This window comes from Spinacia oleracea, chromosome 6 (genome assembly GCF_020520425.1).
Source record: "Spinacia oleracea cultivar Varoflay chromosome 6, BTI_SOV_V1, whole genome shotgun sequence".
NCBI classification, from domain to species: domain Eukaryota; kingdom Viridiplantae; phylum Streptophyta; class Magnoliopsida; order Caryophyllales; family Amaranthaceae; genus Spinacia; species Spinacia oleracea.
The window spans coordinates 106,518,396-106,539,177 of record NC_079492.1 but is presented as its reverse complement, the minus strand read 5'-3'; the positions used below and the strand labels follow the sequence as shown (position 1 = coordinate 106,539,177).

General features: G+C 35.5%; 3 protein-coding genes across 3 annotated transcripts; all 3 read right to left on the bottom strand.

Moving 5' to 3' along the window:
- Positions 1-1,226: 1,226 nt before the first annotated feature.
- Positions 1,227-7,747, bottom strand: LOC110781913 (protein FAR1-RELATED SEQUENCE 5-like). Its single transcript, XM_021985955.2, has 6 exons — positions 5,826-7,747; positions 4,614-5,072; positions 3,522-4,033; positions 2,664-3,222; positions 1,751-2,281; positions 1,227-1,456 (listed from the first exon to the last, which is right to left on the bottom strand). The coding sequence occupies exons 1-6, from the start codon at positions 6,013-6,015 to the stop codon at positions 1,227-1,229; spliced, it is 2,481 nt and encodes an 826-aa protein (XP_021841647.2). The 5' UTR covers positions 6,016-7,747.
- A 146-nt stretch (positions 7,748-7,893) lies between these two features.
- Positions 7,894-10,051, bottom strand: LOC110779985 (glucan endo-1,3-beta-glucosidase). Its single transcript, XM_021984426.2, has 3 exons — positions 8,930-10,051; positions 8,221-8,509; positions 7,894-8,121 (listed from the first exon to the last, which is right to left on the bottom strand). Exons 1-3 carry the CDS (start codon positions 9,965-9,967, stop codon positions 8,093-8,095), a joined length of 1,356 nt encoding a protein of 451 aa, XP_021840118.2. The 5' UTR covers positions 9,968-10,051; the 3' UTR covers positions 7,894-8,092.
- Positions 10,052-11,180: 1,129 nt separating this feature from the next.
- On the bottom strand, positions 11,181-15,352 carry LOC110779986 (bifunctional protein FolD 2). The gene is made up of 6 exons (XM_056833874.1): positions 15,082-15,352; positions 13,702-14,018; positions 12,936-13,172; positions 12,681-12,848; positions 12,017-12,194; positions 11,181-11,706 (listed from the first exon to the last, which is right to left on the bottom strand). Exons 1-5 carry the CDS (start codon positions 15,269-15,271, stop codon positions 12,024-12,026), a joined length of 1,083 nt encoding a protein of 360 aa, XP_056689852.1. The 5' UTR covers positions 15,272-15,352; the 3' UTR covers positions 11,181-11,706; positions 12,017-12,023.
- Between the last annotated feature and the right edge of the window lie 5,430 nt (positions 15,353-20,782).

Here is a 20,782-nt window from a genome sequence, read left to right as displayed (position 1 = left end):
AGTTTAAGATTTTAAAGTTAAAGTTTAGGCATTTGAAGTTAAAGTTAAGGAATCCAAAGTTAAAGTTTAGGATTCTGAGTTAAAGTTGAGGATAATTGAGTTAAAGTTGAGGATTATAGAGTTAAAGTTAGGGTTTTAGAGTTAAAGTTGAAGGTTCTAAAGTTAAAGTTTAGGATTCTGCAGTTAAAGTTTAGGATAATTAAGTTAAAGTTGAGGATTATAGAGTTAAAGTTAGGGTTTTAGAGTTAAAGTTGGGGGTTGTAAAGGTAAAGTTTAGGCTTAAAGTTTAGAATAATTGAGTTAAAGTTGAGGGTTTAGAGTCAAAGTTAAAGTTGAGGGTTCTAAAGTTAAAGTTTAGGATTCTGTAGTTAAAGTTTAGGATAATTGAGTTAAAGTTGAGGATTATAGAGTTAAAGTTAGGGTTTTAGAGTTAAAGTTGAGGGTTCTAAAGTTAAAGTTTAGGATTCTGTAGTTAAAGTTTAGGATAATTGAGTTAAAGTTGAGGGTTTAGAGTGAAAGTTGAGGGTTCTAAAGTTAAAGTTTAGGATTCTGAAACATGTATTTAAAGTTGTTGATTCTATGCTTAAAGTTAAGATTATCATAATTAAAGTTAGCCCTGTTATTGAAATAGTTAAGAAAATTTAATATTAGTTTATCTAACTTTTATTACAAAAAGGGTAACTTTAAGTACAAAACTCTCAACTTTAAGTATAATATTGGTTTTTGGTATATTACTTCAATTCTTCATTGTACGTTAAGTATCCATGCACTTTGAAACTTTATTTTCAACTTAAATCCGAAAAAAAATTCACAATTTATCTAGGTTAGACACTTGGACACATATCCAAGTCAGTCCAAGTAACATGGGTTTTGGCGATGTTTAGAAAAAGTTACGTAACATATTAGAAGTTGTTAATTTAATGCAAAAAGTTAAGCAAATATACCTCAACTTTTACTATATCTAGCCTGACTTTTAATATATAAATCTCAACTTTTACATTTTTGAACAAAAGACAGATTAAAAGATATATACACTTCAGAGAAATATTATACTTCACTAAATTTTAATGTATATATTCAAACTTTCAATGTAAAAACAAACTTTTACTAAGTTCTCAAGTCTATTCAACTTTAACTTCAGAATGTTAAACTTTAACTTCATAAACCTTAACTTTAACTTTAATAAAAAAATTAAATTCTATTTTTGATAAGAAACATTAAAATAATCAAAATAATCTCAAATTTGGAGTTATTGTTCCAAAGTCTGCTGTTGGAGGCGCTGCAGTTTTTCCCTTCTTCTTTTTGACAAATGGTCCTCGTGGTCTTTTGTTCCTTCCTTTTGTTGTGCAACGTTCAGGATCCAACACCATAGGAGGTTCAGTTGCTGTGTTTGTTGCAGGTTCAGAACTTGTTTCTTGTTGTACACTTGTATCACTTGTTGTTGTTGCATGAGTACCTACAAACATTTAACATACTGTATCATAACTTTTACTTATAAAACCCAAACTTTAACATATAAAACCCTAACTTTTACTTATAAAATTGTAACTTTTACATATTTTCCTTTTTAAGAAAATGTGAGTTCCAATATGTTTTTATTTCACACATTATAGTTTTTTTGGTTTAAAGTTGTAGTTCTGTAGGTTAAAGTTATGAAATTTATTCTAAAGTTAAGACAGACTTTCATCATCTCTAACTTAACTTTAACAGGGAATATCTTAACTTTAACCAAAAAACAATTAACTTTTACCTGTTGGTGCTGAGTTTGTTTCATATGCTGATGTTGCATTTGTTTCAGGTGCTGCTGTTGCACTTGTTTCAGGTGCTGCTGTTGCACTTGTTTCTGTGGTTGAAGCGTCGTCAGTGTTTGAAACACTTAATGACGCTAGAAGTTCATCAACCAGAGACACACTAGCGGCATAACCATCCTCCATAAGGGTTCTTGTCTCCTCATTTGACTGGCTTTTCAAGATAAGGTTGTAGTATTTCCTAGCCATGGTTTGGCGCCAAGGTGTGTACTGCACCTCTTCTGGTTTTTCATTTTCTAATTTGTTCCAAACTGATGACTTGGCAGATTTTGTCCACCTCTTTTTGATGTACTGTTCTGGAATCCGGTTAACCGAATGAAGGTGCAATATCCTAATGTAGTGGTAGCACAACCATCCTGAAGCTTCAAAGTTTTTACACGTACATGATACTGTTTGGCTCTCGTGGATGTATGTTACTCTCTGTGCAGACCAAGGTTCTTCATCAATGGACACAACATAGAATTCAGTATTTTCTGCATTAGTAGTACCATGTTTTAAAGTTAGGAAAATCAATATAAAAGTTAGCCCTGGTGTACTTAAAGTTATGAAACTTAATTTTTCAGGTTACATAACTTTAAAAACAAAAAACTTAACTTTAACTTCATAATTCTAAACTTTAACTTCAGATGCCTAAACTTTAACTTCAAAATCTTAACTTTTAAAACAAAAAACCTAACTTTAACTTTTTACTTAAAGTTATGAAAATATGTATAAAAGTTAGCCCTGGTGAAGTAAAAGTTAATAAACTTTATATTTCAGTTTATAAACTTTTAATAAAAAAAGGCATAACTTTTACAGTAAAAAGACTAACTTTAAAATTTTTCAAAAATGGACACTTTAAATTCTGATATTTACCTTGTTTCCAAATTAATTTTGCTGTTGTTGCAATTGAATATCCAAATTCCTCCTCAAAGTCTCTGAATAGTGACAATGTGTAAAATTCTGATGCATGTTTCAGCAATCCAGATAGTGGTAAAGCCGAGGATGGAACCGATTTACTACAAGAGAATTCAGCTTGCTTTTCTGTACTTCTCCAACGCTGTATTGTACCTTTGAACAATCTATAGAAATCAGTTAAACTTGTTGTTCTGTTTGCTCTAAATCCGATGGCGTGATTAGTGCTTTCACTTCGTTGTGAAGACAAAATCCCAGCTGAAAAGAAGTCTTTGCTTAGCGCAGGGCACCATTTTTCTCTCAAATCGTATACATTTGTAAACCACTCTTCCCCTATCAGCTCATATTGTTGCAGCATTGATCTCCAATTGGTTTCAAATTCAACTACTGTGACACACTTATACAAGCAATAGTTGAATGTCTTCTTAAAAGTTGGATCTCGTTTCAATGCCCCAAATCTGGTAATAGCATTCTGATGCAAATTCCATACACATAATCTGTGTCTTGAATCTGGAAAGACCTGCATATACAACCCAATCTTAAAAGTTGTGAATTTTGAAGTTCAAGTTAAGAATATTGAAGTTAAAGTTAAGAATTTTAAAGTTAAAGTTAAAGTTAAGGATCCTAAAGTTAAGGTTAAGTATTCTAAATTTAAACTTTAGGATTCTAAAATTAAAGTTAAGATTTATAAATTTAAGGTTAAGGATTCTGAACTTAAAGTTAAAGATTTGGAAGTTAAAGTTAAGGACTATGAACTTAAAGTTGAGGAATATGAAGTTAAAGTTAAGGACTCTGAAAGGATAAATCTTGGATTTTTACCTGATTGATGGCATTGTTCATTGCTGCATCTTGATCTGTAAAGATTGATATTGGACTTTTTCCCCCCATTGACTTTTTGAAAGTTTGTAGAAGCCACACAAACGACTCAATCTTTTCATCTCCTATGAATGCACAATCAAACATGCAATTGTTCCAGTGGTTGTTTATTCCAACTATTGGAGCACAAATTAGGTTATACCTGTTTGTTCTATACGTTGTGTCAAAAACCACTATATCTCCAAAAATTCCATAGTCTTCCATCATCATAGAGTCCCTCCAAAACAAACTCCTCAATTTACCTTTTTCATCCAATCTAAATCTAAAAAAGAAGTTTGGGTCACCTTCAAGCTCTAAATACATTATGTCAGTTACTGCTTGTGCATCACCTCTTTCTATTTGCTTCATTTTTAACCTCGTGCAGTAATTTAGATGGTCTTTCTTCGAGTGTCCCAAATTTTCTTCACCTCCAGCTTCAATTGCCATGTAGTTAAAGGAAGCCGTGGATGACAGACCTGTCAGTTGAGCATAAAAGAATGTAAATAAAATAATAGTTTCGGCAAAATGTTTAACTTTACTCAACTTTTACTTCTTCAGACCTGACTTTTAGTACAAAAAGGCTAACTTTAACTTTTAAAACTTTAATTGTCAATAACTTAACTTTAACACCTTATAGTTAATTTTCTGTGTTAAAGTTGTTGTTATTTAGGTTAAAGTTAAGGAAATCGTTGTCAAAGTTAAAGACAGTCTTCATTCTACTCTAACCTAACTTTTACTTTAAAAAGCTTAACTTTAACTTCTAAAACTTTAATTGTCATTCACTTAACTTTAACACCTTATAGTTAATTTTTGTGTTAAAGTTGTGGTTATGTAGGTTAAAGTTAAGGAAATTGTTGTCAAAGTTAAAGACATTTCTCATTCTACTCTAACTTAACTTTTACTTTAAAAAGCTTAACTTTAACTGAGATGAGTGTGACTTTTATATTTCCAACTTTTTTCATCTTAGAAGGTGATTGCAGTAACAAAAGGATGAGTATCAAAACAATAACTTTTACACAGAACATAAAAGTTTAACTATCAAAATGTAACTATTACCAGATTTTTGCATAGTTTCAATTGCCTCCCTCTTCTCTTCCGTTATTTGCCTTTCAGATCTATGCAAGTAGTGCCATTGACTTCTAGTTAAATCATGGTTGTGCATTATCACATGATTAACAACCTCATATCTGCCTTCAGAATTCATTTTCACTCTCAAGCAAGCCCTACATTGAGTTCTCGTGATCGAAACTTGCCTTGGTTTTCTCTCTTTTTTGGGCACTACAGGAACAAATGTTTGCACTTTTTTCTTTTTGTTCTTTCCATTGTTTGTTACTCCTGCTGCTGAACAAACATATGTCTTTTCAAGCACGATTCTTGTCCCAACTTTGAATCTCGTGTTTCCTTTCCTTATGGAAAATCCAACCTCACTAGCATGTTTTTCGTAGAAACCTAGAAGTTCCTCCACTGTTTCAGCAGTGTATCCCATCAGTGTTCCAACAATATCTTGATCCGGTTCTGTTATTGCAATTACCAAAAATCAGCAGAAATTTTTATTATTAAACCCTAACTTTTACATATAATACTATAACTTTTATTAAAACAAGGCCAACATTTACTAAAACAAGTTTTACTTCTATGCATAGAACTTTAACTTTTACTAAAACAAGGCTAACTTTTACTAAAACAAGCCTAATTTTTACGCATAAAACTGTAACTTTTACAACAATAAGTCTAACTTTTATGGATAACACTATAACTTTTACTAAAACAAGCCTTATATCTATTTAAACAAGGCTAACTTTTATGCATCAAACTATAACTTTTATGCATAAAACCATGTAAATTCTTTATTAAAATCATGTTAAAAATCTAAGCAAATATTCTAAACTTTACATTTCAATACTTAACTTTTACTCTGAAAACCTCAACTTTAACTTTGATATCTATAACTTTTTCAAACACCTATTTTTCAGCCAAACCAACACATTTACATAACTTTTACAGGAATATCTCTAACTTTTTCATTCATAACTATAACTTTAACTTTGAACGTATAAACTATAAGTTTTATGCATAACTATAACTTTACATTTTACTTACTTAACTTTTACTCTGAATACCTAAACTTTAACTTTGATATCTGTAACTTTTTCAAACACCAATACTTCAGCCAAACCAACACATTTACCCAACTTTAACAGGAATATCCCTAACTTTTACATTTATAACCATAACTTTAACTTCAAACATATAATTAATTATTCATACCTTCATAATCAGAAATAATATGTTGTTCTTCAGCTTCCATTGCCTCCTCTTCTTCACGTTCCTGTGCCAAAGCATTAATTTCGATGCAATTGTTGAGAACGTCCTCCATTGTTGCATCTTGAATATCAGGTTCAACATGAACTTGAATTCTTTGAGTGGATTGAATCACACTCCTAATTAGGTTTTCCATTAGATATTGATTTCACAATTTCGATCTCGATTTCGATTGCGTTCTTCTTCCTTCTTTTCAGTTTGGATTTCAATGTCGATCGTTTTTTTATCTCGATTTTGATTGCGTTCCTCTTCTTCAGTTTCGATTTCAATTTCTGCGTCCTTCTTCCTTCTTCCTTCCTTCTCTTTTTGCGATTTTGCTGCGCCTTTTCTCTCTCCTTTTCTGCGATTTTGCTGGCTGCGTTTTCTCTCTCCTCTTTCTTTCTTTCTTTGCGTGATTTTTCTTTCTTTCTTTCCGTGATTTTGTGCGCGCGTTTTTGTTCATTTAATTCACACGTGTGACTAGACCTGCCAAACGGGTCGGGTTGGGGTCGGTCACTTTCGGGTTCGGGTTGGCAAATGCTTGTTCAAGACCCAGAGTGTTCGGGTTCGGGTTGACCCAACGGGTTGAGAGCTTTTATACCGCCTTTTTCTAATATTTTTTCATATGTTTTTTTTGTATGTATATGGTATATCAACAAGTCATAACTCCGTCAAAAAAAAAAAAAACAAGTCATAACCAACATATATGTACATCTGTGATAAAAAAAATAAAAAAAGTAAAAAAAAAACAACCACCTAACAAAAAAAAGGCTTTATAATCCTCGTCAAAATGGTGCCTTCATTAATAATTTCGTATGTTAAAGACTTACTGTCTCACCAAATCCAATATTATGCAATCTCTATATGATTAAATCTGGCCAAATCCCAAAACAAGATTTACCAATACCCCTTTACGACCTTACCATATAGTATTACCTTGTTTATAAACCCAACCCAAAAACTAAAAAATAGTGGAGTAACATTTTTGGCACCTCTATTTCCAATTCCCAGTAATAGTATCGATTCAAGCGAATTCATTTTCAGTAGAAATTCATACTAATTCCATAAAACAAATTCATTTCCCCACAATCTTCAATTTTATGATATAGAAAAATTAAATAAAAGTTGCAAAAAAATAATGACAGACTACAGATGATTATCGTAAAAAAAAAAGGACAGAAATAAAGTTCCAAAAAAAATAACCGGCAAAACCCCTCAAACTTACATTCTCTCTCCTATTATTTATACATCATCATCATCCTCACTATATACTCCGTATCACAATTTCCTTCACCTTCGGCAAGAAACGCTGGTGGGTTATCATTCCAAGAACAACATGATTTAATTGAGATAATTTCTCATTTCTCAACCTCAAATACTCCTGCATATTCACATTTATCATCTTCCTTTTCACAATCTTCTGCCTAAACTCTAATTCCTGCGCCAAAGTGACCAAAAACTAAGAAGATCCAAGCAACGACGATGAGAGAGAGAGATCTTGAGAGGATCAGTGTTTTAGAGATGAGTGCAGTTAGTCTGTTAGAGGAAGGCGCCTGATACTTTTAGATTTAGCTAGGTTTAGGTTTTTTTTTTTCCTTTTTGTCAAAATAAAAATATATTTTTTATTTTAACACTAAACCCGACGGGTCAAACCCGACCCGACCCGTTTTTGACCCGGAATTTTCGGGTTGTTCGGGTTCGGATAAAAACGGGTTACGTGTCAGAAAATCTTGTTCAAGACCCGCTTTTTTCGGGTCGGTTTTCGGGTCGGGTCCATTTTTGACAGGTCTACGTGTGACAACTTGGTGCACATTAATATTAATGTGCACCTGTTGCACACAAGACCTTTTGAAAAAAAATATCATATATGAGCCTACGTGCCCGTAACACAGAAAATAGTTTTTAAAGCAATGTAATTTGGGAATTAATTTTAATTTTAACAATTTATAAGGAATTCGTTCGGGATGATTTCAAATTAGACATTCACAAGATGTCAACACAAATATTGCAGAGATACTCTCTGCCAAGAAAACAATCAGCAAATCGAAAGTATCATTCATCTAACTGATCTTACACTTCTGCCATATCAGAATAATTATATTAATTCGTACATTACATTACAAACCTAAAGTTTAAGCTTTTTTTTATTGTTGACGGGGTTTAATTTAAATAATAATTAAATATTTATCACTTTTTTGAAATATTTATCACTTCAGGAGCTTTGATCAATGCCGTTATGCCACGTACTCACATGCTTCATAACCTTCAGTAATTGGAGGAACAAAAACATAAATTAGAATTTGGAAAAAAAAACCAGCATATTAAAAAGAAGAAGAAAAATACAGACTAATAGAGATCTTACTAGGGTTACTGTCGGTGACAACACCGGTACCATCAAAGTAGCAATCATAATCTTGCTGACCGTTGATGTGGTAGTAAGCGTTCATCGCGTATGATGCATGAGATCTAACGGTGTTTGGATCAAAACATGGCCCACCATCCTGTATGGGCTTGCAGTCTATCCCTAAACTACACACATAATCTAAATTCCCTTGTAATTTATCATCTGTAGCTTCTGCTTTTGCTACGCACCATTTCTGATCTGAATCTGACGGTGATGGAGCTACTGGTGCTTTTGCGGGTCCCTTTCCCTATATTATTTTTGGAAAATTTAGTAAGTTACCGTTTCAGTGGGACCCGGCTACAGAAACCCGGGAAAACATTTCCGATGAATAATTTAGATTGACAATAATACCCCTGATTTTAACTTTTAAAAGGCAATCAATTGTTCGAAAAAATGAAGTTATGCTTTTACTGTAAACAAGCATCTGCAGATCTGCTCAAACGGACGGTTTTCTTTTCAATTCAACAATCAATGCACCTATCCTTAATGAGTTAATAACCATTCATCTGTTTCATAAATTTACGTTTATTAGCACCGCTGCTCGTTAATATCTTTAATATACAGTAAAAGATGTAATCAAAATTCCAACATGGTTATCTGAATAATGCAGTAATCAAATAATTGCGAGTTTGCGACCTAGGAGAAGATAAAGTATAATTGCCCATACCTGAGAAGGTGACTTCAACACACCGACGTCGTAAACCGCGCTAAAATCCGGTCTAAACAAACCGTAATTCTTCTCACTGGTACTCGGCTTAAGATTTTCATTAAACAAAGCGAAAATATAAGTATCAAAAGTCCGGTTCGGCATCAACGGCGTCCCTTTGCCGGAATTCAAATGCTTAACCAAATTCCCATTATACGAAATCGCGTTATCCAAAGTAGCCGCCGGTTCAGTGGGATCACCGGCCGAAGGCCAACCGGTTTCACCAACAGCAATATCCACGTCATCATAACCCAACCGCTTCATCGCAGAGTAAACACCGTCCATCAAGTAATCAAACATGTTGTAATACTTCAATCCAGTTGCCTTGTCCAAAACGCCGTCGTTTTTCTTGAAGATAGCGAATTCAATCATGGAAGCATTGAACCCGAAGTAAGGGTAAGGATTAACCATGAAGGGTGATTTCGTCCGGCGGTGGAATTCCAACAGTGGGCCGAAGAACACATGATCATAGCCCTTCTGGAAGTGTCCAGAACTAGGGGACATTAATGGAGGTAAGATAGCAAGAGAATGTGGGGTGGTGACTTTGATATCGGTTATATTAGCGGATAAAAGTGCTTGATGAATAGACTTCATTGATTTAACGGTGTTTGCAATTAACGTTTTGTCGCCGGAGAAATGAACCTCGTTGCCAACAGCTATGTAACGGATAATTGTTTGAGGATGGTAAGGAAGGATGTTGGTGGCGACCCATGATTGAGCGGCGGCGGAGTCGGTGAGGGGGATGACGTTGGCGTTGGGGATGTTAACAGTGAGAGAGATACCGGTGTTGGCGAAAGCTTGAAGGATTTGAGGATCGCAGTCGAAGAGCTTGACAGAGGTGAGGGTAGTTTGAGAAGTGAGGAAATGGGCGACAGCGGAAGGAGGCGGGAGGTTATCGGCGACTCGGCCAAAGTTGACGCCGATGAAGGAGGAAGTGGCGGTGGAAAGGAGGAGAGAGAAAAAGGGGAGGAAGTGGAATGGGAGGATATGATTCGTCATGATTGGTTAAGGAGAGAAATAAAGTAAGAGAGTTTTTTGTTTGGTGGAAATGAGAAAGGATAACTTTAAGGAGTCAATAATGGAGTAAGAGGAGGGTATAAAACTATAAACTACTCCGTATAAAGAGAGACGACGACACGTAAACTGATAGAGAATGTGCACGTGATAAAGTTTGATACGAAAATGGAAAATGGAGTTAAGAAGTTGGGGTTATGTTGTTTGTTTGTGTGCCCAACTGCTGAAGCATCTAGATTGGGGAGCTTGAAGCATGTGACGACGTAGTTATCCATAGATTTTACGCCTGTAATCTTTTAATTTGTCCTCCTTTCGTCCATAATGTTTTTTACAATAATAACTAGGGAACTTGGAAGTCATAATAATTTTTAGTTTTGTAACATTAACTAGGAGCAACTTTAATAGTTTTAAAATGGACTGAACATATAAGCAAGTAGCTCACTATTGATATTACAATAACATAAGCAACTGTTAAAATCTTGTATCTATTTTGGGCTACGTAGCTCAAAAAAAATATAGCTCAAATAAATATATTATTTAAATTAAATATTATAGGAAGCTACAAAATATTGTGGCCCACCAATGTAATAACTTGTAATTTAAATCCATTGTAGCTAGAAATTTGACGTAACAAACTTAGCCACAGCATCTTATAGCTCACAATTGGAGTTGCTCTAAGGAATATTGCATTCTTCTACGGAGTACAACGCTTTCGGTCTAGGTCCAACTTTTAACTTGTAACTTGAAAACGAAAAAGTTCAAGCCATACCTAAACTAGTACTCTGATGCACTTAAAACCGATGCAGCTCGACTCATTTCTAACCTAACAAAACTTCAGGTTAGGTACATAGTTGAGGCTAGGTGTCTAACTGTCTAGGCCCAAGTCATAAAAACCCCATAACCATTAATTGGACAACTAGCATTTGATATTGTGAAAGTGAAACTAACAAAGAAGAGTACATTCAAACTCGAAAATGTGAGATGCCAAAGGATTGGTTTTTGCCTAGATATACTAGGAAGCAACATGTAACCATAGATTATATGCTTTTTGGGCCTTTGTAGTTAGTGTGCCAAAAATTAAAATCATTTTTAGGTATGCAAATATCACTTCAATTAACCAGAAAACAGAGGTAGTGCTACAAGAATATAGAGATACTCCGTAAATAAGAAAATTCGGTAAAGGGCATAGTGGAGAATATAAATCCAAAAAGTCATTTGCTGTAAAGGGAAATGCTGTCTTGGCTGATATGCCAACGCCACTGTCAAGTGTCAACCACAGAACCTTGAAAACAAGAAGCTTTAATATAAAAATACAAAACAAAATGACAAAAAGAGGTGGGAAATGGGAGCTATCATATTAACACCAAAATTAAACAGTCCTATGGGCTCATCATAGTTCCTGCACATATTATGAAAAAAAGGACTTTTACAAGAACTGAAATAAAGGAGGCAGCTATCTGCTAGCATGGTTAGATTCATCCATGCAAAACCAGCTCAACGGTGCTGTCTGGTGAACCATTACCGTATATATCCACCGTGTTGAAAATGTCATCTGTTAAGTCGTTGCATAAACAATTCTTTTCTCAGGTCTAGTATTGGTTTACTACATAATCTAGGTTCTTCAGAAGCTCAGAATCTTGAAAGAACGGGATTCGTTAAATATCTACTTCAATTCCGGCATATAACCTTTGCCCGTGGTTGAAACTACCGTTACAGTTTAAAAGCTGCACAAGCACATTTACGCCATGAGTTACCACACAGCGGTTGAAAGGGCTATACCATCAGCTCAACATTTGCCATTGCATGGAGAACTACATGTTTATAGTCTAAACAAGCCACTTAATAAGCTAAACTGTAGACGTTAATACTCTACAACCACTTAAAAGAAACCACACGAGTATATTCAACTCCTACACTTAATCAAAGACTTACTACATCAACGACAACAAAAACAAGTGTGTTTAGTAAAATCATTTCTATCTAAAAATAAGGTAGCAGGTGTTGTGCAGTATGTGAATCACAAAGAAAACATACCAAAACCTTAGACAAATCCATAAGCGCGTTTAGCAGAATCGAGGGTGTTGGAAAGCAGCATGGAGATTGTTATAGGTCCCAATCCTCCTGGAACAGGTGTGATTACAGATGCCACCCTTACGGCTTCTTCAAAGCATACATCACCACTTAAGTGGAACCCGTGTTTCCTACTTGGGTCCTGCAAAATACAGAAATCATTGGTGTATCAAACCAACTTACTAAAATCTGAAAAGCACCACCTCTCTTCTGAACTGATAGAGCTGATCAAACTAGCTTGACCGGATTTTGGGCAGAATTTTCCATCCCGATTGGTTAAGCAAAAAAATTGGATGCAGACAACCCCAATGGAGAATGTCAAACTAAATTTTCTTTGGGCAGTTGGGTCCATTACCAGGCCTGACCCGGGTCTGAAACTCAAACGGGATGCTTTTTTCTGACGCCCAGCCTGGCCCTTCCCATTATCACCTCTACCTAAACAAGATGGATCTCAACCTATAAAGCTGCCTTAATTGATAAACAGACGTAATTTATAGCAGAGCCAGAGACTAAAACTAATACTTCGTAAGTACTATGTACTTCACAATAACTACAAGGCCACACTGTTTCAATGGAAGCAAAATAATATACTATTTTACAGTTGCATGTAGGATGTCCTAAGTTTTACCTTAACTGCATTGGTTCCTGCATCAATAACAACTGTGCCTGGTTTTAACCAATCGCCTCGAATCATGTTGGGCACACCTACATCTGTGATGATTATATCTGCCTCACGAGTCAATTCTTGTGGGTTCTTGGTGAATGAATGCACAACACTCACAGTGGCGTGGTGCCTCTTCCAGACAAAAATCAAATAAACATTATCTATAAACTTTTGCTAACAAGAAATGCATAAAATATACACATAGTATGAAATAAGTACCTGCAACAACAATGAAACAGGCAGTCCAACAAGTTTGCTTCGCCCGACCACAACCGCATTCTTTCCCACAATTTCAATACCAAACCTCAGCAACAAATCAATACAACTTTTGGCAGCGCATGGAACAAAAAAGGGTTCCCTTCCCTTCATAGCAAGGCATCCCATATTCAAGGGATGAAAACCATCAACGTCCTTTTCAGGATTAACAACATTCAAAATCTTCTCCTCGTCCAAATGCTGAGCAAAACAGTCACTAGTTATTCGTTACAAAAATAGAAGCCAGGAAATAACAAATGACACAAAAGAATCACTAGTAATGAAGAGTTAACAAGAAGAACTCAACATTACAAAATAAAATAAGATAAGGGAACTTGCTTAATTAAACAGTCTGAGCAAATACCAGCACAAACAATTCAATTAAACTTATATTGGCAAACAAATCGGAAAATGGTAAATGAGATGGTGAAACTCTTCTTAATTTACTATGTACTCTTTGATGAGACATGAACATGAACTATTTAGCCCTGGTAATGAACTTCCATTTCCACCCAAGCCGACCGCCCAAGTACAAAAACAACACTTAGGAAGCAAGTAAAACTGACATTACGAGCTTGGTTTGTATGGTCGCACAATGTTGGCAAGTATTTAAATTGGTTAAATCCCCTTAACTTCCATGCTCTCAAGTAATCTACCCTGTAAACATTCTCATTAAAGTATGACAGTTATGGCAAAGAGCCAGATAAGCTGAGATGGTTCTAGAAGTTACTTTTGGAAGAGGAAGCTGCACAATGATACCATGAATGGATGGATCTTTGTTAAGTTTTGAAACAACATGAAAAGCTTCATCCTCTGTACAGTCAGCGTTCAGCTCAATCATAGATGAAGAGATTCCAACATCATCACAAGCTTTCATCTTGGTACGGACAAAAGAGTGAGAATCATTTCTTTCACCTACGAAAACAACAGCCAAACCAGGTTGCTTCCCAACTGCGTCCTTCATCCTTAGAATTTCGCTAGCTACTTGTGACTTAATTAGAGCGGCAATAGACTTCCCATTAATGATTTCAGCACTCGGCCCATCAACTAACTTCAAATGGCATAATTGAAAGTTCATACTTATTGAAGAACAAACAAACAACCAAACACTATTCAATTGATTTAAGTGTGAGCGGTAGGTAAAGAGATAAAGTTAAGTCCTCTAGAAGAATGAAGAAAGTTCATCGTTAGATAGACTCGCTACCATAGAACTTCAGGTTATCTATGACATTGAGTAGTACACTAGTATGAATGAAATAGTGAAGTATGTGCCTCAACGAGTAAGTGGGCTAAGTAAGCGCAATTTTCCTAGATAGATAGTTATACAATGTATAATATTTCTTTCAATAGTAAATGTTAGCCAAGGGGAAATGTTTTCTTTCTACTTGTACTTCCTAAAATAGTAATTTATGAAAAAAAAAAACTTAGTTATAGTATGAAACATATCACAAAAACCATGATTCAAATGAGTTCCATCAATCTACACATTAATTGGAAAGTTAACAGAGAAATTAAACACGCCACGGATCTTCGGCTCGTGCAAACATCTCTATGAATGCTTAAGCCATACCACATACCAAAAAGGATGTCAAACAGTAACTCACACTTCAATTCATTGCAGATTTGAACAGTTTGGAGGTCGCAAACCAGAAAAAGAAAAGCAAACATCGTGTTTAAATAGGGACTCAGCTCAGATTTAGGAAATCAGCTAACCCTAAAATTCACACAACTCCAATAGTGTAACAGAAACTTCTTTTCTCCTGAAATCTCTAAAATTAGAAGTACTAGATAATTAATTAACAAATAGTCATGCAAAACATTCTTGCTATTGGACTGAAGAGTGAACATTTTCCATTAGACTAAAGGTTCCAAATTACACACAATTTAACAGAATTCCATGTACAGCAGTTTCCAAGTACAAATTAATGATCAATCAAAACATTCATGGTAAACCCACTAACCCAAAATTGCTAGCCACTCAATTTGAACAACCCAAATAACAATTTGTCATGAATTTTTTAAAATTGTAATTTTTTGAAGTTTTAAGACAACATTTTGAATCTTCCCAGAAATCTATTAATCAATACGATGAGAGAGAAAGAGAGATTACACTGAGGTGTAGTGGAAGGAGGAGAGCAGGCGGCAGAAGGCCAGACATCAGGAAGATCAAAACCCAGATGTTTGGGTCTGCCTAATTGAGTTGAGTGTGATGAATGAATCGAAGAAGATGATGAAGAAAATGAAGAGAAAGGTGGTTTGTTGTAGATGATAGCCCTCCATAACAATCGCTCTCCTCGCATTTCAACTTCAACTAATACTCCGTAGAAATTTATGATTCTTTCTGTACTCTAATTTTTATTTTGAGGGGAAACTTAATTTGTCAGACTATGTCTTCGTCTTTCTTGTTCCTTTTATGTTTTCTTTTTTTTTTCTTTTTTTTTTTAATGTATAAGGGTAGAAAATGGAAATTGAAAATCAATTACTGTATTTATTTACACTAATATAAACCTGGTCCATGCTAACTTAGCGTGGACCAGGGCAACGGAGTAATTTGTATGGGCAACATATGTAACTGTCACGTGACAGTTTTTTTGTGATTTTAAATAGTAACTATATGCGTATTACAGTAACTATGTGTTTTAAAGAGTTACTATGTGTTTTGTAGAGTTTTAATGCGATTTGTGTCTAGCCCACTTTATATACGTTTTAAACTTTTTTATTTTTCAAAATTTCAGATCTACAATCTGTTCATTCTCTTTCATTTTCTCTCTCTTCATTTTCTCTCTATGCTTTTCAAAATTTAGCCCAAATTTCTAGGTTTTGTTCGATTTTCTTCGTAATTATCTTATAATTCTTATAATTGGATCTATTAGATGAGGAAAAATTGGAGGAAGTAGTAGATCAAGAAGGAGGTTCGTCGTTGCCGAAATCGAATCGTATAATTTGCGCTCGTCTACAAATCTTCGTAAAAAATTTTATTTTTAATGGTTACTATATGTGTATAACAGTTACTATATGTGCACAATAGTTATTATTTTGTTGAGTGATTTGAAATGTTTGTTGTTTTGTTGAAATTAGGGTTAGTGTTTCACATAGTTAGTATATAAATGATATAGTCACCTTTAATTTATGTTGCGAAATAGTGTTTTTAATAGTCACTGGAATGTTCGTTGTGTTTATGTTAGTAGTAGTTTTTAAAGTAACTATATTTTTTTTGAAAGTTACTATAACTTTAAAACAGTAACTATGTGTTTAAAATAGTCACTATATTTTTTAGAAAGTTATTATAAGTTTAAAACAGTAACTATGTGATTTAAGATAGTTATTATGTTATGAGCAGTTTATAGTGACTTTTTGATAAATAATAGTTACTATACGATTACATTATGTACTATGTTATTTAGATTATGTTTTTGTCCGTTTCTTAGATAGTGACTATATGATCATAATGGTTACTATATGTGTACAATAGTTACTATATTATAATAATAGTCACTATATGTTTTATATAGTTACTATATAGTTTATATAGTTACTATATATTTGAAATATGTACTATGTTTATTTTATCATGATTTGTTCCCATATGTTTATTTTGTTCAATAGTTACTATATTATTTATATAGTTACTATATGTTTGAAATATGTATTATGTTTATTTTATCATGATTTGTTACCATATGTTTATTTTCTTCGATAGCTATTGTATATTCTATATAGTTATTATATGTTTGAAATAGGTACTGTGTTAGTTTATTATGTTATATGCATGTTTTTTATATTTATTCTACATTTTTAGTGATGTTGTTAATATATTATTATCACACCAACTATGTCTGCAACTTTGTGACTAAATGACCATCAATAATATTATAGGTATTATATCTTGTATTATAGTAACTATATGTTTGGTATAGTTTTTTACGTATATTATAATGTTATTTTTATGTTGTTTGTTTTCCTCTATGTTATTAGTAATAAAAGTTACTATGTTATGATCAAAATAACTATATGATCATAACAATAACTATATCTGCAACCCTGCTCGTATATGACTATCATTAGATTAAGAGATACTATATCATGTATAATAGTAACTATATGTTTTTAATAGTTACTATGTTATCATTATGTTCTTTTATGTTCTTTTTATGTTCTTTCTTTGTACTCTATGTTATTAGTAATAAAAGTGACTATATTATTATGACAGTAACTATATGACTATAACAATAACAATAACTATATAAGCAATTCTGCGAGTATCTTACCATCGTTAATTCTAAAAGTTACTATATGATGCATAATAGAAAATATATGTTTTACATAGTTACTATGTTATTTTTTCATATTTAAATGTTAAATCATTAACTTAGTTTAAATATTATTGATTCAGAAATACAAAGATGATGCACCCATAATTGAAGTCGTGCAAAGAATAAATTTTGCAAAGAAAACAAAAGCAAGAGAAGAAGAAAATCCTGACAACAATGAAAACCAAGGACGTGGTAGAGGAAGGAGAGGAAGTGCTGGTGGAAAAAAGAGACGTGGACGTGTCGATTAGTATTTTTTTAGTTCAAAAGATATTTGATCTTAACCTGGTTTATTTAATAGATGTAAATAATTAGAATGTCGTAGCTAAAACAACTAACCAAGTAGTTAATGTTTTCTTTATTACCGTTCAGGAGTTGTAATTACTGTTACTTTTGATATAGTTACTCTTTTTTATTTCAGTAATTATGTGATATACAATAGTAACTATATAATAGTAAAAGTTACTATATGACCTTTAAAGCATATATATATCATATTGTTTATTTTATAATATATTAATTTTTCTACAGCTAAAGTTACTTTTCAATATGACATAGTTACTCTTTGGATAGAATAATTATTCTTATCGAAATGACTATATTATTATTATTTTCATAGTTACCATTTTGAAGATATAGTTAATTTATAGAACCTATAGTTTCTATAATTTACTATTTTTGTCTACAAAAATGAATATATAATTATTCTTATTTTTAAAGTAATTGATTTACAGTTAAAATTACTTTTCTATATGATATGGTTACTCTTTGGATAGAATTACTATTCTTATCGAAATGACTATATTATTATTATTATTATTATTATTATTATAGGAAAACACCAAAACGTTACAAGCTTAACAAGCTACAAAGAACAAGTGAACTACAAGAAGTTGGAGGGGAGCCGAGATACAATCTGGGCCCCCACTCCTCTAGCTATGGCGAACCCGATCCTGCTGAAAATGTGGGCAGCTGCCCGCGCCCCAATGTCCTGAGCCCTGGAGTACGTCTGGACCCGCTTCAGCAAAGAAACAGCCCCTTTCTCTAATTCCCCAAAAGAAGAGAAGGAAAAAGGAAAGAAACCGTAACCCAAAGCCCTACAACGTGCCGCATACTTATCCTGCTTCCGTTGCGCTGCAACCGCCACAACCCGACCCGGAACGAAGCCTGACAACCCCGATTGCGTCATAGGGGAAGACCCAGTCAAGTCAACACACACATCTAGACCGCCATCCCATGAGTAAAGCAAAATATCTGCAGGACGAAGAGCTCCATCACTCTCACTAGTCAGCCCAACATCAACCTCCTTGCGAGCAGAAATCCCCGACCGATAGCAAATATCCAAAAGGGTATCACGAACAACATTATGTCGATGTTTGATACCCACAATCCCAGCACAAGACACGGCATGATCCCCATAAATGTCCCCGTCGAAAACCCGAGAGCAAGCAGAACACGGCGTCGAATCAGAGAACAACGGAATACCCAACCGATAGCAAAGAACCGAACGATAAGTCTTACCGTTCATAGTCTGGCCTAAACCCGAGATGGGGACTGCCCGCAACCAAGCCGAGGAGTGATCCCCCTGCTGCGATTTCCATAGGGCAACAAGACGTGAAGATAAGGAGTAGGCGGATTCCGCATCAGCAGTAACCTTCGTGAAATATATGTCTGCCAATTTCTTCATGAGTGTGGGGGCAGCGATCTCACTAGGGCTACGCATAAGGTCGGACTCCACGGTCCTATTGAAAAGACCAAGAGCATCATCAAAGGCCGGTCCCGGTCCATCAACACCTGAAAGCCGAAGAAGCGAATCCTGCAAAGCAGAAGACTGCAAACGAGATGCAAGAAAAGCATAATGCCGAACATCACCAGCTGAATAAACACCCAATCCTCCATAAGAATAAGGCAAGGTGGCAAGGCGCCATTGCCAGTCACCGAACCCAGGTCCCGAAGCAGTCACGATGCGCTCTAAAGAAGCCCACAGAGCCACATCAAAAGATAATTGGGCCGCTTCGAAAAGATGAGGCGGACAAGTGCGCATAGCAAAGTAGAGTTTAGAAACTCCAGTACACGCACGAAGAAGCAACAACTCACACTGGGGATCATTAAGCTTGGCTACAGCATCCATCAACACAACAGTCTTCGACACACGCTGCGAAACCAACTCCTTGCAAAAAGAAGAATCCGTACTGACTGGGCCACCAAGCAACTTAACACCGAGCGCAGGACGAGCAATATCCGCAGGAAAGACACCCTCCAGACGACTGCGTGGGTCCTCCGAAGGCCAAAAAACCTCCGTCTTCTCAACATTAACATGGAGACCTAAATGAGGACCCTCCTCCAAAATCAACTCCAAGACCTGTCCAACCACCAAAGTGTCACCAACGATAGTGCCATCGTCCAAGTACCAAGCCTGAAGAGATAGATCAAATGAGTCTCTGATGCAACACACCAATGGATGTAGAACCAAAGAAAAAAGCAAAGGGCCGAGAGGATCCCCTTGCTGCACACCCTGACAAGACCACAAGGTATGCTCCCCATAATACAGCCGTGCTGGAGAAGAGTAGCAGAATTCAACCCAACGCGAAAGAGCAGGACAATGAAGCCGAACCTCACGCAACAAAGCCGATCGATCAACTAAATTGAACGCATTCTGAAAATCCACCAATAACATAGAGAGGCCAACATCGGCCCCACGAGCCTCAACCAACCGATTGACAGCATGGAGAATGGCCTCACCACCTGCTGGAACCCCAACTCCAAACTGAATACCTCCAAAGTAGGCTCCTAAACGCGGACCAACCAAAGCAGCCCCGACCTTTGAAACAAGGCGCCTCCAAATAGTGCCCACAGCAATAGGCCGAATACCGCCACCAGGCTTAACAAGTGGCGTAAGAGGAGCACTAGCAATGTATCCTCCAAGCTCAGCAGGACACTTTCCAGCAAGAAAGAGATTAACTACCTGAGTGATAGCATCCACCAACTCATCAGAAACAGCTACAGCAGCACCACCCAAGCAATCCAAAAGGTGTTGGGCACGCAAGCCATCCCTACCGCACGAAGTACCACGCGGAAAGCCCTTAATCTGCTCCAAAACAACAGCGGAGGAAGCAGTAAGGTGATGATCAACAGGGATATCCGGTAAGGTAGGGACCGGAACGGAAGGGTGCTTTGCTCGCAAATCTGCAAGGGTAGCATCATTGTAAGGGGCAAGACCCGAGGAAGAAAGAACCCTAACTGCAGTAGTGTAGTGACCATCAGAAATCTTTCTCTTGCATTGCTTAATATTACGCTCCGCCAAATCATGGTCTTCGTCAACATCCAATGGAGACACACTAGCCAATGTGTCTATGACTAGTTGCTCGGAACCACCAGGCTCACCCCAAGAACGAATAGCAGAGGTGATACACTCTTCCTGTCGTCGCCGCCGAACACCAGAGGAACACTCACGATTACTTCGCGGTGAAAAAGTCGTGAGGACACAAAGAGGTAACACAA